General features: G+C 41.6%; 1 protein-coding gene across 6 annotated transcripts in view; it reads left to right on the top strand.

The window, feature by feature from the left end:
- The window catches only part of DLGAP1 (DLG associated protein 1), a 288,426-nt gene that overhangs the window by 134,370 nt on the left and 133,241 nt on the right, over positions 1 to 20,815 (top strand). For all 6 annotated transcript variants that reach the window (XM_065932530.1, XM_065932529.1, XM_065932533.1 and 3 more), the window contains exons 3-4: positions 6,983 to 7,160; positions 14,779 to 15,019. In XM_065932530.1, coding sequence (XP_065788602.1) covers positions 6,983 to 7,160; positions 14,779 to 15,019 — 419 coding nt within the window. The remainder of the gene's footprint in view (positions 1 to 6,982; positions 7,161 to 14,778; positions 15,020 to 20,815) is intronic.

Below are 20,815 nucleotides of genomic sequence, written 5' to 3'. Positions count from 1 at the left end.
TGGAAAAGACCCTGATGCTGAGAAAGATTGAGGGCAGGAGGAGAAGGGGATGACAGCGGATTAGATAGTTAGATGGCATCACTGACTCAATGGACATGAATCTGAGCAAATTCCAGGAGATAGTGAAGGACAGGGAAGCCTGGTGTGCTGCAGTCCACGGGGTTGCAAAGAGTTGGACATGACTTAGCAACTGAACAACAACAACAATGTATGCCAGCCACTGTGCTAAGCTTTGGGAACACAGTGATGACTCCAAATAATCCCATGACCCCAGATGTGGTCGCTACCTTCCAGAACCCACAGTTTTATGGGGGAGACTGGCCAGCAGGCAGTTACAACTGCAATAAGCCTCTGATGAAAGCAGGCCCAGCTCTGTACATATCAGTTTCCTGGGCACTGTCCTCTGCCCTGAGCCTCCCAAGTTTTTGCTCCCTGGGTCTGGAATGACTTCTGTCTGGCTCACTCTTACCTGGTGACAGTCTATCAGGGTCTGAGAGGACTCCAAGCTGTCCTTTCTCCAAAACTTTTCCTAAAACCTCTACTCCCAATGAGTCTCTTCTTTGCTACCTTCTTCTTGCTTCTTTCTTGAACACTTATTATAAGTACATGTGTGTGTACTAAGTCGCTTCAGTTGTATCAGCTCTGTGGCCCCATGGGCTGTAGCCCGCCAGGCTCCTCTGTTCATGGCATTCCCCAGGCAAGAATACTGGCGTTGCCATGCTTTCCTCCAAAGGATCTTCCCAACCCAGGGATCAAACCCGCATCTCATATGTCTCCTGCATTGGCAGGTGGGTTCTTTACCACTAACACCAACTGGGAAGCCCTATTATAAGCACAACACAGATTATCTTCAAGTTCGTTCGGCATATTTGTCTCTGTCTGGAGATTGATGTTATCAAAGGCAGGAATCACGTGTTCTCTGCAGCATCTAGCACAAGCATTATGAATAGCTGGCATCTGATTTGTATTGTTTTAAATCTAATGTTGCACAGATTCTCTAATCTATAGGAAAGAATGTTTGAATTCCAAGTATCTTTCTTGGAATTCTGTGCCCTCCTCCAGGGGATTGCACGGTTCCAGGAATTTCTGTGCCCTTCTCCAGGGGCTCTTCCTGACCCAGGGATCAAACCCGAGTCTCTTGCATCTCCTGCATTGAGTTCTTCTCTGGTGAGTTCTTTACCACTAGCACCACCTGGGAAGTCCTTCCAAGTATCAGAAGAGCCTAAATATGATGGATAAACATATTTGGCACCCTGTAAGAACTGCATTTTATGTTGAAAGTTGCTAGGGTTGATGAATTATTGTCAGAAGAAGTGCACCTTTATTTTGGACAAGATCCACTTTATAACTAAAATGCATTATCCCAACTTCTAGCATATGGCTTTGCAGATACTCACCCTGTGGCTCTTTGATAATCTTCCCAGTAGAACAGTCAACAAATCCCCACCCATATCAGTTTTTTTCTCTACAGAGTGAAGTTAATGGAGCAAAGAAAAATCCCCAAGATGATTTCATCATCTTCCTTTTACCCCACCCTGGACTTCTAAGAGACAGCAAGGTCTACAACACTTGGCAGTGTCATGTCTCCCAGAAATAGTGCTGACATTCATTCCCCACGTCACGCATTTATGGAGGAAGAGCAACAAAGAACATAACAAGGGGCCTAGGGGAGTTTGTTCCTTCGGTCTGAATCTTAAAATGTAGAAGTTGCTCCTGTGTCTAAGCTATGCTGTTCTGATGGGGCTAATCAGTTGGTGAAATGGATCCCTTTATGAAGTTAAAGTTCTAAGAAACAGAAGGAAAATGAAGCGTTTGAGGAACAATATGGTGTTGCAAAAGAAGTTTGAAAAAAGACTCTCTGTGGCTGGCAATGAATCTCTCAGTCTGTTTCTGGGAATGTCTTAACTTCTTTTTTGAAAGATAGTTTTTCTGTATATAGACTTGTTGACAGTCTTTTTCATTCAGTAATGGAATATTTCATCTCAATGCCCTCTAGCATCCTTGATTTAAAATGAGAAGTCAGCTTTTAATCTTATTGGTGATTCCCTGTAAGTGATGAGTCATTTCTTTCGGCTTTCAAGATTTTCTCATTGTCTTTGCCTTTTCACACTTCTACAAGGATATGGTTAGGTGTGGATCTCACTGAGTTTATAGTATTTTGAGTTTTTTTAAGCTTCTTAGATATATAAGAGTTTTCATCAGATATGGGATGTTTTTGGCCACTAATTCTTCAAATGTATTTTCTACCTCTCCTTCTGGAACTCCAATTACATGTATGTTGGTGTGTTTGATGGTGTCCCACCATCTTTAAAGCTCTGTTTGTTCTTCCTTATTCTTTTCTTTTAATTTCTCAGCCTGCATAATCTCTCTTCAGGTTTATTCTTCTTCATGGGGCTTGCTCTGAGCCCCTTGAGTAAGTTTTCCATTTTATTTGTTATTATGTAGTTATTGGTGACTCAGTGGTAAAGAATCTGCCTGCAATGCAGGAGACCTGGGTTCGATCCCTAGGTTGGGAAGAGCCCCTGGAGGAAAGTATGGCAACCCACTCCAGTGTTCTTGCCTGGAGAACCCCATGGACAGAGGAGCCTGGAGGGCTACAGTCCACAGGCTCGCAAAGAGTCGGACACGACTGAGCGATAGGACACATGCACTGTGCTGTACATTAAATCCCTGGAGCTTATTCATCTTGTGGGGTTATAATTTCAGTGATATATTACAGGATTAATCATTTTCTCTTTGGGAAACCTGATTTAAAATGTTGTGTTCTCAGAGAGAATAGACTTGTGGTTGCCAAAGTTAAAGGGGGCAGGGGGAGGGATGGATTGGGAGTTTGAAATTAACAGAGGTAAACTATTATATAGAGAATGCATAAATAACAAGGTCCTACTGTATAGTACAGGGAACTGTATTCCATATCCTGTGATAAACCATAATGGAAAAGAATATGAAAAAAAAATGGATTATATATATGTGTGTGCATGTGTGTGTGTGTATGAATCATTTTACTGTACAGCAGAAATTAACACAACATTGTAAATCAACTTACTTAATATAGGTTATCACAGAATATGAAGTGTGGTTGATTTACAATATTGTGTTAATTTCTTCTATACAGCAAAGTGATTCATATATATATATGTGTGTGTGTGTGTGTGTGTGTGTGTGTGTGTGTGTGTGTATATATATACATGCATTCTTTTTCATATTCTTTCCCATTATGGTAAATTAACTATACTCCAATAAAATTAAAATATCTTTTAAAATAAACACAATTAAAATTAATAAAACTATATTCAAAAACTAAAATGTATTAAATGTTGTTTTCCAAGTATTATTGCTTTTTTTCTTTTTGCAATGGAAACCTTACTGATTCACTGGCCAAACCTGCCATCTAAGGGCATCCCATCTTTGGGTGCAGTTAAAGGACATGATAATGTCTCACTGCCATCTAAGGGCATCCCATCTTTGGGTGCAGTTAAAGGACATGATAATGAATGGGGCTCAACCAGGCCAAAATCTCAATTCCATTGGGATAAGCCATGAAAGGTTAACTTAGCATAAGCAATTTAGGGAGAAAGTGAAATATGATGGCTGTCATTTGAATAGGCTAACATCGATCATTAATATAAGAGCTAATGTTTCTGAATATGCACATTCCTTTTCTTCTTAGCAACTTCCTCTAGAGTTGATAATCAACTCATTCTCTTTTGGTATTTCTTTCATGAGTGTTTCATCATCAGGAGCACACATACATACCGTACCCTTTATAATGAGAGCTGTGGGCTCTGCTGTCTAAGTGGACAAGATCAAAAAGCTCATTTCCTTATATTTCATGTATCATTAAAGTATGTGTTGTTTCATCAGGAATGACTCACCAAAGTAGAACTATTCGATCTCTTCTGAATGATTTTCCAGTTTGGAATTATGCTTTATTTCATAAGGAGTGCCCAGAGTTTCTCCATCTCAGCCAGCAGACACATACTCATTTTTCAAAACACTGAGCTTTTCACTTTTTCTTTTGAATGTAGACCATTTATGAAATAGCTGCCCCCATTGCTTCCCTGATAACTGTTTGGAAGCGCAGCATCATTTATATTGGCAATACCATTGCTCTGGGTCATGCTACAAAATAGACAAAGAAACACATTTGTCTTCTCTCAAGTTCTAATGGACGTGAACTTTAGGCTGTAAATGCTTCTAGCGAAGGCTCTCTTTCCCTAGAAGAGATCTCAATGGGAAAATTTACTCTTCAGTGTATTTGTTTTCTGACATGGATTTTTGGCACAAGCATTTATAAAGTGGTCCATGGTGACTCTCCATAATGGCACATAATGCATGCAAAATACTTGCCTGATCTGGCAGAGGTATTTTTATGTTTGGCAGCTACTTTTAGGATCCATAGGGAACATTGCTAGAACAGTTTCTCTTTTGTATTAGTAAAATACACAAGAGGTTTCCTTTTGATGCTAAATTCCAGATCTATTCTAATTTGGCCCCTCCTTCAGTGTAGTCTTCCCTGGTGATTCAGATGGTAAAGCGTCTGCCTACAATGCGGGAGACCTGGGTTCGATCCCTGGGTTGGGAAGATCTCCTGGAAAAGGAACTGACAACCCACTCCAGTATTCTTGCCTGGAAAATCCCATGGATGGAGGAGCCCGGTAGGCTATAGTCCATGGGATTGCAAAGAGTCGGACACAACTGAGCAACTTCACTTCACTTCAATGTAGTTGCAAAAAGTGGCCATTAATCAAATCCTCAGCTTTTAGTATTAAATTTACCAGGGGCTTCCCTGGTGCTCAGATGGGCAAGAATCTGCCTGCAATGGAGGAGACCTGGGTTGGATCCCTGGGTCAGGAATGGACATGAGTCTGAGCAAACTCCTCAAGATACTGAGGACAGAGGAGACAGTAGAGGACAGAGGAGCCTGGAGCCCCCTGCAGTTCATGGGGTCACAAAGAGTTGGACACCACTTAGCTATTGAACAACAAGTATTAAATTTATAGTTTAATCTAGGAAGTTTAAAATTTTTTACAATATTGAGTTTCACATCCGGGAAAATTGTTTTTATTTACGACTTATTGCCTTGCATAAAGTTTTATTACTTTTTCAAAAATTTTTGGTACACCTCTTTTTCATAGCTTCTACTTATTATGTTTATCATTTTGAATGGATTTTTAAATTAAAATTTCTATTTGGTTGTGGCAGTATGTAGAAAAACTATTGATTTCTCTATTTTTACCCTGTATGTAACAATTTGGGGAATCACTCTTATTAGTTCTAAAAGTTTTCAGTTGATTTTATCTTCTAGCTAATTAATTGTATAATCTGTAAATACTCAAAGTTTCTCTCTTTCTTCATAATATTTATATCTCTACTTCTTTTTTTGTTTCTAATTTCATTGGCTACAATCTCTAGAAAAATTGTAAATAATAGAAGCTTATTGGGCCTACATCTTTTTCCTTATCAACTTTTTAAATTGCAGACAATATTATAGCAATTTTTTTTAATTTAATAATGAAAGAAACAAAATCACCCTGAATCCCACACAAAAACAAACTTCAAAAATTACTTAAAAAACACAGACACAGAAAACAAACTTATGGTTACCATAGGGGAAAGGGGGGAGGAGGGATAAATTAGGAGTTTAGGATTAAAATATACAAACTGCTGTATATAAAATAGATTAAAGAAAATAAACCAAGGTCCTATTGTATAGCATAAGGAACTATGTTCAATATCTTGTAATAGTGTCTAAAGAAAAAGAATATATAACTAAACCACTTTGCTATACACTTGAAACTAACACAACATTGTAAATCAACTATATTTCAATAAAAATTTTTTAATTACTAAAACAATTGTTTTTATGTGTACAGAAAGGGCAAGGAAGGCTATACATCAAGTTGCTATGGGCAGCTCTTTCAGGGGAGTGGAATTCTGGAGCAGGAACAAGGGGACAAGGAGACCCACTTTCTGCTCTGTGCACTTCTGGATAGCTTGGCTTTTTGCAAAGTACAGCTTCTGCTTTTATAATTTTAAAATGCATCTTGGGAAATAGTCTTACGAGTATAATGTATGTAAGATTTGTCTTTGGATATCAAGATTTAGAGATGTGCACATGTTAACATCTAAAATATAAGTTTTGTTCACTGTTAAATCTCAACTAAATGAGAAAAGATTAAATAGATGGTAGAAAGATGGATCAAGAGAGAGATATTGATAGAGTTACAGACAGACACCCATCTGCCATTAAAGAAAATCCAAAAAGACAGTCTTGTTTGTAGGACATATATTAAGCTAACCTTAAAAGTGCATTCCAATATACAGTAGGTGCAAATACTGTTTGATTCCACCTATGTGAGATACCTAGAATAGTCAAATTCATAGAGCCAGAAAGTAGGTTGGTAGATGCCAGGGGCTTCGGGTGTAGAGGGGAGGGGGGATTAGGGGATGGGGAGTTAGTGTTTACTGGGGACAGAGTTTCAGTTTAGGAAGGTGAAACATTCGGGAGATGGATGATGGTGAGAGTTGCACAACAATGTGAATATACTTAGTGCCACGGAACTCAACAGTTATATACGTTGAATAGTGCATTTTATATATTATGAGACTTTTACCACAATAAAAAGTAAAATAGAAGATGGCATAGAAAAGAAGTGAGTACAAAGGGAAAGCTCACAAATTGCAGCCGGGAAGAATTCTAGGGCAGGCATGGCAGCTACACGATGCCCTCTAGGCTATCTAGGAAAATGTGATTGAGGGCATTATTGCATGGGCTGAAGGAATTATAATTGCTCTCAACGATTTCCCACCAAAAGCTTTCCTTCCAGCCCCCACGGGGGAGTGTACCGACCACGGGAGGGCGTCTGTGTTACTCGCGCTGGTGTGCAGGGTGGCCGTGGCAGTCGGGACTTGCCCTGTCTTATTCCCGCCTGCACGGTGGAACAGGACTCGACGCGCACTCTCCATTGTTCTCCTCCAGGATTTCCAATGAGCACTCCCCCAAACTCCAGATCCGGAGTCACAGTTACCTGAGGGCGGTCAGTGAGGTCTCCATCAACCGAAGCCTCGACAGCCTTGACCCTGCGGGGCTGCTCACGTCCCCGAAGTTCCGCTCCAGGAACGAGAGCTACATGCGCGCCATGAGCACCATCAGCCAGGTGAGCCCCGCGGCCATGCGCAGGGAACTGCACAGGGGAGCTGGGGAAACCCAGGGGGTGTGATGCGAGGAGGTTGACATCCCCCGAGTGATGCTGGTGGGTCAGGCAGAGGCCTCAGTCTAAATGCTGCCTGTGATTGGCCACAGCCGGCTCTGGGGACCAACAGCCCTACCAGCAGCAGGGGGGTCCTTGGGGCAGACGGGGTAAAGCACGTGGGGGGAGTCCTTGAGGAAATTCTTCAGCAGTCAGCCTGCACCAGCACATTTGTCATTAAGAAGTTGATGGATGAGACTTCAGTTGCAAAGACATTTGAAGGACAGAAGAACAGGGTGGACATCATTGGCAAAACCCAGGCAGTGTCTAATCCTAAAAGTATTAAGCAAGTCATCAAAACAGGGACAAAGGCTGGGAAATGAGATCTGTTTATTCCAGCTGGGTCCTAGGTGAATATTGTGTCTTGGTTGTTAAGACACAAGTCTACTTCTAAGAACTGGTACCCAGAATTAGGGATGGAGACTCAGTAAAGTTGACTTAATACGGCATCTGAAATACTCAGCTAAAGCTTCTTAGTGCCTTCCACTGATGGTCTCAGAGAATATGAGAGGGGGTTAGTTAGGCTGCCTCAACGCAAGGGAGGGCCAAACCTAGGACTCCTAGAGGGCGGACACTGCAGCTTTCAGGGGCCACCAGAGGAGCAAGAGGCGCTTCTTCTGGAAGGACAAAAAAAGGGTATTTTTTCTGAAATAATGTTTGGGAGTTCTGAATTTTAATTTTTATCAGTTTTTAAAAATAAGCACCATACTTGGGACTTCCTTGGTGATCCAGGGTTAAGAATCCACCTGCCAGTGCAGGGGACATGGGTTTGATCCCTGGTTGAAGGGCAACTAAGCCTATGCTCCCAGACTGCTGGGCCTGAGAGCCACAACTATGGAAACTCAAGTGCCCAGAGCCTGTGCTGCACAGCAGGAGCCCCCCCAGTGAGAAGCCCAAGCTCTGCAACTAGAGAGTAGCCCCCACCTGCCAAAGCTAGAGAAAACCCATGCACAGCAAAGAAGACCCAGAGCGGACAAAAATTATTTATTTTAAAAAGCACTGTACTGTTAACTCAGCACATGTTATTGAGCAAAACACTGAGCTAGATTTTGCAAGTTATTCAGTGGTGAATAATGCCTCATTCCTGCTCCCCCTAAGTTTACAGTTTAATGGAGGTTATACCAAAAAATAAATAACAAACGTTATTTACTTGAACACCAGAAAAACACTGAGGTAGGTAGGACCGTAAGAGCCAACTTTACTGGGTCAGGCACCGTGCCAAATGCTTTATGTGTTCATAATATTAATCCTTATAAACACTCTGTAAGATATGTAAGTAACCAAAAGTTAAATGGGACTTTGTGGTCATGAAATTGTCAATGAGATCCCCAAGAGAATAAAAAAAAAAAAGTGTTCAGTGCCCAGGATTCTAAAGAGAGAGCTTCTAGGCATGGGGTCTAGGAATGTACATTTTAACAGATATTCCAGGTGATTCTAATAAGTAATGTAGTAATAAAGAAGTATTTATTAAAATAGTATATATCTGAACTTTGAAAAATGCTGGCCTAAAGCAGTTACCGCTAGCACCACATTAGAAGCCCCAAAGCACATGCAAACAATAGTGTGTGGTTGGAATTCAGAATACTTGTAGCCGCAGCAGTGGGCAATCTGTTCTGAATTTTGTCTTGGAGGCATCTTTCATGCACGGCCTTCCATGCATGGCCCAGGGGACTGGATCTTATTCATTAGGAGGGGGACTGATTGAAGATTAATTAAAGCTTCAGCTTTTATGCAGGCAAAACAGACGATCAGAACTTTGATGAAGGATAGTTAATCCAGCCTCCCCCCAAAAAAATTAATTGTAGGAAAATTGGAGAGAATGAGAAAGAGCCTGAAGAGGCAGAGAGGCTAGTTTGAAAGACTTTGTGATCCTCAAGGTGAGAATTAATATTACTGGTGGTGGTGGTCGTGCTGCTGCTGCTGCTGATAGTGGCAACAGTGTTGATGGAGATGGTGCCGGTAATGGTGGTGAGGAGTGTGATGAGGGTGCTGGTCATGATGGTGGTGGTAAAGATGATGCTAATGATGCTGGTAGTGGTGAAGATGGTAAAGGTGGTGGTGTTGAATAGTAGGCTAAGCCCTGAAGCATCTCTGATCTATCAGAGGAAGACCCTGAAATAGGACCACTCCTCCCATTTTGTCCCCACCATCAAAATAGAGCTTCCTGCTAAAATGTATCCTTGAAAAGCAAAGGCAGGGACCACAGCAAGGCTCCAATATCAGGGTAGGGTGGATGTCAGGAAAAGTTGGCATATTGGATTACAGTGTTTGTCCACTGTACATTTCCTTAAAGAAATATCCAAGAGTACACATATCTATTTGTGCCAGCTACTGCTGTCCAGAGAAGCTCACTATCCCAACTCTTAGGTAAATATTTGGTGTCTCATTTGCTGAAATTTGAACTTTGCTTTGTTCTTACTTTTTTTCAATATAAACAATATAATTTTTAAAACTTCTTCAAACTTATCTTTATTCTGGACAGGCTCGTGGTCACATAGCCTTCCAGAATTGTAAAACAGTCTATAAATCTCAGGTGTCACACCTGAAGAATACATCCACTGTTTAGAATATTTTGCTGAAAATGTTTATACACACCCACTGCTTTCATAATTTCACATAGTTAAAACGGAGAGCTTCTCTATCAGGATGCACGCTTATGCAGCTGCCTGCTTTTAGTCTCTGCACCACAGATCTGACCTTCCTTGAGACAGTGTCACTTTCTGGTGACAATTTAGTACAATGTCGACAAATCACTGAAGAGGCACATGTGGGCCCTGATCTGGGGGGGTCAAGTCTGCGATTCAGTGGTGTGATCATTTCGCCTTAAGTAAAATACAGGAAGCAGAGCCATCCTAAATGGATTCCTAATGACACACCATTTTTCTAGTATCATATTCATTTTTCAAGGAACAGAATATCAGGAAGGATGATTTCAAATTTTCTGTCACCGTCCCAGCATTGTCATTACTCAAAGAGAATGATTTCTTCTTCTAAGTAATCCTATTATATATATTCTAGACTTTTCAAAAAGTAGTTTGTTGTTGTGATGTTGGAGATATCTCTCTTACAGATCTTCAGTAGCAGCTCTAATAGTATAGAATTTAAGTGCATTATATCCTATTCCTTCTTAAAACCTGATATATTATTCATCAAAGGCTCCTATAAAGATCAAAGTAAAATGCTGTAAGTTAAGAAATTGGTATAGAATAACTAAATTGTTTCCGCCGTTCATATCTTATAGAAATAAAATATCCATAAAAAGATTGTGCTTGGATTATGAGGAAAACCAAACATCTTTTTATATGTTTATTCTCTTTCTACTTTTTTCCCCCTATATACACATCTAAAAAATGGGGTCTTTTAAAGTAAGACTTGAGAAGAATTTGAGAAAGTCACATTTTAAAAAATATTTGGCATAATAACTCTCATTTCCAAATTAGCTTAATTTACTTCTCAATTTATTTCAAGTCCAAATCAAACATCTTCACCTAGAATGATAAACTAGAAGCCCACAGATATATTTTGTCCAGTGATGTTTGGGTTTGTACACCATTTTAAAAATGTAAATGTAATAGGGCAGTTATTGTACTCGATGGTAATACGAGCTGGTTAGTGGTGACTATTGACCTAAACCATGTCCTCCTTGTATATGTACCAGAAATGTAAACTGAGATGAGTTAAGCATCTATGAGCACACAGCTAGCCAGTGACAGAACCTAGAACACCTAGGTGTCCTGACTCCTAACTCATAAGTTTCTTCATTATCTGCTGGAATTGGGTTATTAGTGGGAATAATATTGCCAATAATAGCAGTAGCAATAATGGAAATGAGAACAATGGAATAGTTACTATATATCACTCACCTGACATATGCTATAAGCTTTGCATATTATCTCATTAATTTCATATCAACTCTAAGAAAGATTGGCTTCCTAGGTAGCTCAGTCATAAAGAATGTGCCTGCCAATGCAGGAGACGTGGGTTCGATCCGTGGGTCTGCAAGATCCCCTGGAGAAGGAAATGTCAACCCACTCCAGTATTCTTGCCTGGAAAATCCCATGACAGAGGAGCCTGGCAGACTACGGACATGCACACACGCATAAGAAAGATCATTTTTTAATTTATGAACTTCAGAGAATTAAAGTAATTTTTCTCATTCTTCCCACCACACTCTCTCATAAAATGATATCTAGTACTTGTGGAATGCTTACTATTTGCCTAGTAGGGTTCGCTTGTATATTTTATTTTTCTCCTTAAAAGCATCCCTGTGAAGTAGGTATTACTATACCCATTTTACAGATGAGAAAAGTGAGGCTCAGAGAATTCAAGTGAATTGTCCATGATATACTAGAAATAGCATTGTTGTTGTTCAATTGCTAAGTCATGTCCAATTCTTTGCAATCCCATGAACTGCAGCATGCCAAGCTTCCCTGTCCTTCACTATCTCCTGGAGTTCGCTCAGACTCATGTCCATTGAGTCAGTAATGCCATCCAACCACCTCATCCTCTGTCGTTCCCTTCTCCTCCTGCCTTCAGTCATTCCCAACATCAGGTTCTTTTCCAGTGAGACAGCTCTTTGCATCAGGTCGACAAAGGATTGGAGCTTCAGCTTCAGCACCAGTCCTTCCAATGAATATTCAGGGTTGATTTCCTTTAGGATTGACTGGTTTGATCTCCTTACTATCCAAGGGACTCTCAAGAGTCTTATCAAACATCACAGTTTGAAAGCATCAGTTCTTCAGTGATCAGCCTTCTCTATAGTCCCACTCATGGCATTAAACCAGATAAAAAATAAATCCAAAAGAATTTAAAATCTGAGCAGTGAAACAGAAGGAAGGCAATTACTAATGAAATGATGGTCCCAGAAGTGGTCCCAGAACTGAAAGATATGAATCTGCAGGTTGAGAGGGCCCACCCAGTACCTAGTATAATGAATGGAGAAAGATCCCCACAGGGAATGCCATGGTGAAACATTAGATCACTCAGGACCCAAAAAAAAAAAAAAAAAAAAAAAAAAACCTAAAAAGCTTCCAGAAGGGATGGGACAAACCAGCGCACACAGAAAGGCTCAGAAGGCTCAGAGGTGAGAAAGACATCCGTTTTCTCAGTCTCTAGCACACACAGAGGGTAAGAGACAAGAAGAGAAGCCCAGAAATACTTGAAAGAAGGAGGGATGCAGCTAAAACTCTAAATGCAAGCATGCTCTCCCTTAACGGTGGAGGTGGTACAGACATTTCCAATGACGTGAAGGGGGCCACCTTCCCAAGAAAGCACTGGAAGATATGTTCCACTGAAAAGAGTGAATAAAACTGGCTAAGGGGAACTGGGGCGCCACCACCAGTTAGATAATGAAAGGCACGCCCGGAATGATGGGGAGGGGAGATCCCAGCACAGCAGTGGGCTTAGCAGCCATAGATTGTGGTAGGAGGCACCCAGACAGACGTTTCAAGGGCAGGAAGGAAACCAAGAGGTTATCAGAGGTCTCTGAACATATCAGGAGAGTCACATAAGCATGTATCTGGCAATATGGATGCAAATATCAGAAGATTCACCTGGAAGAATTGAAAATGGTTCTTCTGGGGAGGAAGAATTGGGGGTGGGTTGGGGGCTCGCTCATTGTCTTTATAAACCATCGAGAGCTACTTGACCTATATGTGTGTCTAGACTGGATAAAGAATCACCTTTTTGTATGAAAAAAGTAGTGACAAACATTAAATATATAGTCATTTGTAAAACTAGCGCTAATGAGAGCTGCAGTGAGAAAGAACATGTACGTGATGTGCTCTGATAATATCAATCTAGCATAATAATTTTTTCTTTTGCCTTTAAAATTTTTTAATACAAAAATACTCATACACAATCTTGCACACACAACTTCCAACTTTAAATGCTATTTCCCCCCAACCAGTAATTCTCAAATCTACATTTCAGATTACTCCCCCAGAAGTGAAGTTCTAGTTTTTAAGGTTGTCAGAACTGGCAGTAGCACCTGGTACTGGAAAGGTGGAGCCTGGCCTCATTTTATAGCACAACTATTTTTAAATGAGGAACGAACAGAGAGAGCACATGCAAAAGGAAGGAATTGTGAACTGTTTTTAATAGTGGTATGTGCAGAAGTGGTATTAGTTTGCTATTCTGAGGCTGTTGTGTATATACTGTGGAAGAAACCAAATGAATCATTGTAGAATATCCCAATTCTATCATCTTCTGTGATATACAGAAGATGATATCTTGAAAACCAAGATTTTTAGTATGGAATAAAGATATACATATAAATATAATATGGGACTTCTCAGGTGGTGCTAGTGGTAAAGAATCCAACTGCCAAAGCAGGAGATGTAAGAGACACAGTTTGATCCCCTGGAGAAGACAATGACAGCCCACTCCAGTGTTCTTGCCTGGGAAATCCAATAGACAGAGAAGCCTGGAGGCCTACAGTTCATGGGGTGGCAAGAGAGTTGGACATAACTGAGTGATTAAACAACCTGGTCTGGCTTTTTTTTTTTTTAATGTGGTGTTCAAATCCAGTGTAAGTTATATACAGAGGAATATAAGTAAATAAACACTGATTTCTCAAAAAGGGGAAGAATTTATTTGGAAGATTTTAAAAACAATTTGTGGACCATATCAGCTTTTTATAGAGAAGAGTGAACCTTTTTTAGATAGTATGTATACAGTTTGAAAATCTCAATAATAGTGTCTTTCAAGACTGACATATCTGGGTTGACCTATTTTTGTGCAGAATGTATATATCTTGCCAGAAAATATACGGCCTGTTTCTAGACTTTGCACTAAATTACACTCCAGTCGACACAAATTACTTGACGAACTAGTCACTTTCAAAGGCACAGTAAAAATACTAGCTTCTAAAACATTTGTGCCAAAAACTACCCCATTGAACTCTTACCGTGGGCTGTAACATTGGCCCCTAAGTTTGCATTTATATCTGCTGGAGAAGGGATAAAGGAAAATTAGCATCTCGGCGTGAGCTGGAGGAATGATTTCGGAACACCACGCTTCCTTGCATTCTAAAAACAAAGTTCTTTAGAGCTTAATTGACTATAAGCTAGATACCACCCCATTAGTCTGTAAGGAGACTGCTGTTCGGTGGCTCAGTTGTGTCTCTTTGTGACCCCATAGACTGCAGCACGTCAGGCTTCCCTGCCCATCACCAACTCCCGGAGCGTACTCAAACTCATGTCCATAGAGTCAGTGATGCCATCCAACCATCTCATCCTCTGTCGTCCCCTTCGCCTCCTGCCCACAGTCTTTCCCAGCATTAGAGCCTTTTCCAATGAGTCGGCTCTGTGCATTAGGTGGCCAAGTATGGGAGCTTCGTCATAATCAGGGTTAATTTCCTTTAGGATTGACTGGTCTGATTTTTTTGCTGAGGAGCTAAAATGCGTTCGAATTTAATGCTATCTGATGGGTCGTTCCTCTGGGGGATGCGGTTTGGAGATGCTCGGAGGGCAAGTTGGCTTCTCCCCAGGAAGAGCGGTTGCTAACGTCCTGTCGGGCCCCGCAGGTAAGCGAGATGGAGGTGAACGGGCAGTTCGAGTCGGTCTGCGAGTCGGTGTTCAGCGAGCTGGAGTCGCAGGCGGTGGAGGCCCTGGACCTGCCGATGCCTGGCTGCTTCCGCATGCGGAGCCACAGCTACGTGCGAGCCATCGAGAAGGGCTGTTCGCAGGACGACGAGTGCGTGTCGCTGCGGTCCTCCTCCCCACCGCGCACCACCACCACCGTGAGGACCATCCAGAGCAGCACGGGTGAGTGTGCAGAGCCGGCCCCGCGCACCCCTCGCCAGCGGGCGGCGCCTCAACTGTCCCCAGACGCGGCACGTGGTCCTCTCGCGGGTATCACACAGTCTCCAGTCACCAAACCCCACCCACTTCCCGCGAGGCATCCCAGCCTCCGGCCACAGTCACCCCCTTCTTCCTCCATCTGCGTCTCTGGTATCACCAGAGGAAACTGCTACTCGGGACAGCACAGGGGGGAGATGTTCCCAAGATGCCCAAACAGCATCCTAGGACCAGTACTCTCATCCCACCCAACTCCTGCTCTCCATCAGCAAACCTTCCCGTTCAGGGCTATGACCCTCTCCACGAATCAGACACCCTGATTGTTGAGCATCGCAGACCTGGAAAGCTTTTAAAATTCCGAGGTACACACAAAATGACTCTCCCAAAAGACCTGAACTATCACTGTGAGAAAAGAAATGGATGATGCAGTAACACTAATTGCACAACTTATGTTTTCTTTCATTATAACCAAAGACAATTTTATTTCATTTTATTTTAAACCTCCTGACTATCTATACGCACCCAGCACCTCCTTTTCACTCTAAACTGAGTTTAGATTTATGCCGCTACACTGTCTTTTGATCAGATTTTCATCAGAGAGGCACAGAAGAGCTTAGCTGGTTTCCATGACAGTAGACCTATGTAGGAATATAGCCATGGATTGTGTGTGACAGTGTATATATTGTTTTGGAGGGTTTCAGGGTGCTTTTTTTTAAATAACATTTGGGTCCAAGAAGAAAATCCTCTCCATTATAACTAGTCTTAACTTTGGTAGAATTCAGCATTACTCCAATAAAGACTAGTTTGATAAAAAAGATCATCACATCGAGTCAAAATAAATGATGAATTAACTAGAAGGAAAAATCTATGCTAAACTATTCCGTTTTCATTCTAGGTGCCTCAAATGTCAGCAATTATCATTCAGCTTAGAACTTTTGCTGGCTTGAGAACTAATAGGTTCTCATTTTACTTGCAAGAAAGCCATTAGAGGTTAAACAACAGGTGTTCCTTCTGGACCAAGGCAAATTAGGATCTCAGGATTAGGGAAGAGATACTTCTAAATAGCACCGTGGCTCAGCTGACCCACTGTATCCCAGCACCTCTGGCCCTGGGTGGCTGATTCCCACCAGAGACGGCAGGTGTGCGTTCTTGCTCACAAGGAGATTCTGCACAAACAGCCACAGACGAGGTTAATAAGTTAAATAAAGTTGGTTCAGGAAATGAACACATTTTTAAATTCATTCACAGGCATATTTGTGCGTGTTTACATCTGTGCAATAAGTGTAGCTTGAAGGTGTGGCTGCGTCTCTAGCTTTGTCTTTGGTGTTTCCCTGTTTCCCTGCCCCCTCCCCAACCATCTCCCCCCAGACCTGTCTGATCTGTTCTCTGTACAGTAGATTCATCACTTGCCAGCTACTCTTCTGTGCTGCAATTGCTCCTTAAATATGCAAAATTTAGATCCTTGCCAGAAGGGTGGAGGGAAGAAAAAGGGAACACCACCCCCCACCCCCACCCAGGAGCAGTGTTGTGGGTAACGTGACAAGGACTCCAGGAATGACTGTTATCAGATGAACTAAGAGGATTTTGTGTTTTGTCCTTTAATAGACACTGTATTTACTCTTTGTGCCGTGCGTCTCACCCCAAATACCCTATTCTGACCTTCCTAAGACCCTTCCCAGGTACGCTGGGGGTTCCCAGAGTTCAGATAATAAGGTCACCAGGTAAAATCCAAGTTGCCAGTTACATGTGAATTTCAGATCAATAGTGAATCATTTTGTAGTGTCAGTATATCCCAGATCTTTCATGGGACCTACTTACACTACAGAATTATCTATGACATCTGTAGTGTTTGCCAAATCTGACTAGCCTATCAGAGAAGGAAGTGAAGGGGGCCTGGGGTGGGGGTGTCTTGTGTTGTTCCATTTAGAACTGGAGAGGCTTTAGCCAGAGGCCCTGTGTGGGAGAACAGCCAAAAGCAGGGAGCAGTCAGCGAGAACCCCACAGAGCTGACAACATCCGCTCCACCTTGGGCTCTAGGAGCCTTGTCCTAAGTCCTGAGCCCTATCTGGGTGGCAAGACTCCAGGCTTGGCTGCAGCTGCAGGGGGTTAGGGGCAGGAAGATGGAACTTGTCATGGGGAATGGCGAAAAGCATAAAATACCAGATTTGTGTACAGGACAGCTGGTGATGTCACCCTTCATCATCCAAGTCAACATTATGATATATCGTCCTTACAGTCATAGAAAAATAAGCAAACCGTTTAAGAACTAAATGCTGTCATAGATTCTAAGTAAAGCCTTTAGAACTCTAATATCACTTTTCAAAGTTTATCTATACCATGGATTTGTTCTTTTTAAAAAAAGTCATTTTAGGATATAATAAGATTCTGTGCCCTTAATTCTACTTCTGTCATACTTTCCGTATTTCCTTCTTGCCCCTCTTCTCTGTCTCACACACACACATATACACAGAGTTTTCCTTTTCTCTGTCATGATGATGTCAGTGCTATTATTATTTTCTTCTACTGGTTTCCTTCCATAGAAAATCTGCCTTCTCATAGGACCTACTAGTTTTTGAAAGCATGCACTCATCTGTGTTAATCAGGAAATGGCTCTGCTCTAATTTTAACCATTTCCCTTATGCACACAGGTCAGATTTACATCTGTGTTCAGTAGGGTGTGTCATAGATTTCGCCTTTGCTCATTATTTTGGACATTCACAATAGATTTTAAATTTCCTAAACTCTCCTTTGCCTGAAAAACAATTCTTCATTTTTGTCAACTGCAGTTAATAGCTATTAACTTCCCCCCACAACAATCCACATTCTGTCTTTGATTTTTGTCAGCCCATTTTAAATGGTTCAGATGTTTAGTAAACTAGACTACTAAGCTTTTCTCCTCTATATCTTGCCCATTCCTCAGATGAGCAAAAAGAAACCACTGAGAAAGGTCCACAGAAATGTCAACTGCCATGTGGGAGAGTCAGGAAGATGGGCTCAGCTCCAAGGGGCCCTAGGGAGCCCCTGGTGATATGACCAAGGATTAGTGGAGACTAAGAGCCAAGTAGGAACTGAGTTGGGGAGTGATGCATAGTTGTACTTCTTTTGGTTAATTGACATTTTGGTTTATCTAACTATGATACAGTCCTATATTATCTCCCTTTATTATCTGCTTCAAGCACTCAGATATCTCTCCACCTAATAGATTCAACTAAGTTCCTATATAATCATTGCACCATTGGACTATTTGGTGAGGATTAGAGTTACTGTTCCTTGGTGGCTTAGATGATAAAGAATCTGCCCGAAAAAAAAAAAAAAGAATCTGCCCGAAATGTGGGAGACCTGGGTTCGATCCCTGGGTCAGGAAGATCCTCTGGAGAAGGGAATGACTACCCACTCCGGTATTCTTGCCTGGAGAATCCCATGGATAGTGGAGCACCATGGGGTCAAAAAGAATCAGACACGCCTGAGCAACTAACACTAGGAAAGTAAAATTTTTAAGTGGTCAGTTAGCCTCATGACTATGGGAAAACAAGCACCGTTACCTCAATTGTCTGAATATTTTAGGTAAAAGTAGAACTTGGTGCTAGAAATAGACCCAAACCTCCACTTAAGACAACTGGATTCATCTGGCCTCCTGTGAAATATACAAATGCAATTTTATGTGTTTAAGGATGAGATTTCTTTTTACTTCCTATGCTAAGCATCCAAGATCTCTTGAAAGCATTGCCACACTGCAGCTAGACAGACTTCAATCTGGTGACACAAGAGCCTGGATAAGCATAAACAGTGCATCATCATCAATGGACATGCTCATGCAGATACACACACACACGTGGTCAGGAAGGACACAAAATATGTCATTTGCAGTGGTGACCCAGCACATAGAAGCCAGAGGGTCAGTGGGTGTGGACAGAGGGAGATGTTTTAAATAAACACTTACTGCTTTTTATGATTTGAAAGCCAATTTAATATTTGAGTTAAAATAATACTCTTTCACAGAAATAGGTGAGTTATCATGATACGTGATTCTCTCTGGTCTTTTAAGACATTTCCTCTCCTACATTACAAGAGCTTCAAGGCAGACTTATGTAACAATAATGTGACTTTATGAAGAGTAAGCATGTGCCACACTGTTGCTCCTGATATTTGGCTGGTGTGCTATATTCTTTTCATTAGGGGAAGCTCTTAAAAATGAATGGGGTTGAACTGGTCTCCTGTCCTTCCTGGAGCACCCAGGAAGGGCAGCAAGGGTCCAGGACAGAGCATCCCCCTGGGCGAACAGCCAGAGTCCTCAAGCAGGGAGTTCAACACAGTTTGCCCTTGTGAGTGTGGCTTGGGGCCACATGATCATAACATGTATTTCCAGTTTGATTTTTCCAACAAGAGCAGTCACATTCTCCTTTAAACAGAGACATGCTTTTCCATAATCTCAACCTCACACACTCTCCCAGCTCCATATACAAAAACAGTTACCCTTTAGAGCACCTGAAGTTGGGGCTAATGTCTGGGAGTTCTCACAGGTTTGGGTCATCACACCTGGTCAGCCATTGCATACAGAAAACCACACTGAACATACCTTCCCTCATCCCACCCTCCGTACAGCCTGCTCCCCATGCACCCACCCCCAACAACAAACCCTGAACACACAAGATCTTGAGCAAAATGACATTAAGGTAGTAATTTATATTTATAATACACATGGTAGGCACTCAGTAATGGGGAGAGAAAAGTAAGAGAAGATGCAGAAAAATATTTGTTTTACTTTGGTATCACTGACATATTACATTGTGTAAGTTTAAGAAACTGTGATTTAAAAACTCCCAACAAACAAAAGTCCAGAACCAGATGGCTTCACAGGCGAGTTCTAGCAAACGTTTAAGGAAGAGTTAACACCTAGCCTTCTGAAACTGTTTTTAAAAACTGCAGAGGAAGGAACACTCCCAAACTCATTCTATGAGGTCACCATCACCCTGATACCAAAACCAGACAAAGATACCACATTGTGTACATTTAGGGTGTACAATGAGTTGATTTGATACATGAATGTATCATGTATCAAATTTGATACATGGTGACCACCATAGTGTTAGCTAACACCTCCATCACTTCACATACTCATCATTTCTTTTTGGTGGTGAGAACATTTAAGGTCTATTCTCTTAGCAACTTTGAATACAACACAGTGGTATTAATGGTATACATTAATCTCCAGAACTTATTCATCTTCTAATTGGTAGTTTGTTCCTTAGATCACCATCTCTACCTTCCCCCACTCTCCAGCCCCCAGGAACCACCAATATATTCTCTGCCTCAGCTTTTCTAGATTCCATATATGTGTGAGATAATGCAGTATTTGCCTTTCTCTAACTTATTTCATTTAACATAATACCCTCAAGGTCCACCCATATTGTCACAAATGGCAGTATTTCTTCCTTTTCATGACTGAATAATATTCCATTGTGTATCAAATGGACTTACAAAGCAGAAACAGACTTACAGACTGAGACGATGAATTTATGGTTGCTGAGGAGAAGGATAGAGGGAAGGGTGGGGAGAAGGGATAGTTAGGGAGTTTGGGAAGGTTATGTACACACAGCTCTGTTTAAAATGGATCAGCAGCAAGGACCTACTGTGTAGCAGAGGGAGCTCTGCTCAGTGTTATGTGGCAGCCGGGATGCAGGTTGGAGGGGTTGGGGCAGGATGGATACATGTGTGTATGTGACTGAGTGGCTATGCTGTGCCCCCGAAACTGTCACAGCATTG

The sequence above is a fragment of the Muntiacus reevesi genome, chromosome 4 (assembly GCF_963930625.1).
Source record: "Muntiacus reevesi chromosome 4, mMunRee1.1, whole genome shotgun sequence".
Taxonomy (NCBI): Eukaryota; Metazoa; Chordata; class Mammalia; order Artiodactyla; family Cervidae; genus Muntiacus; species Muntiacus reevesi.
The sequence above is the reverse complement of the archived record's forward strand: the minus strand, read 5'-3'. Positions and strand labels throughout refer to the sequence as shown.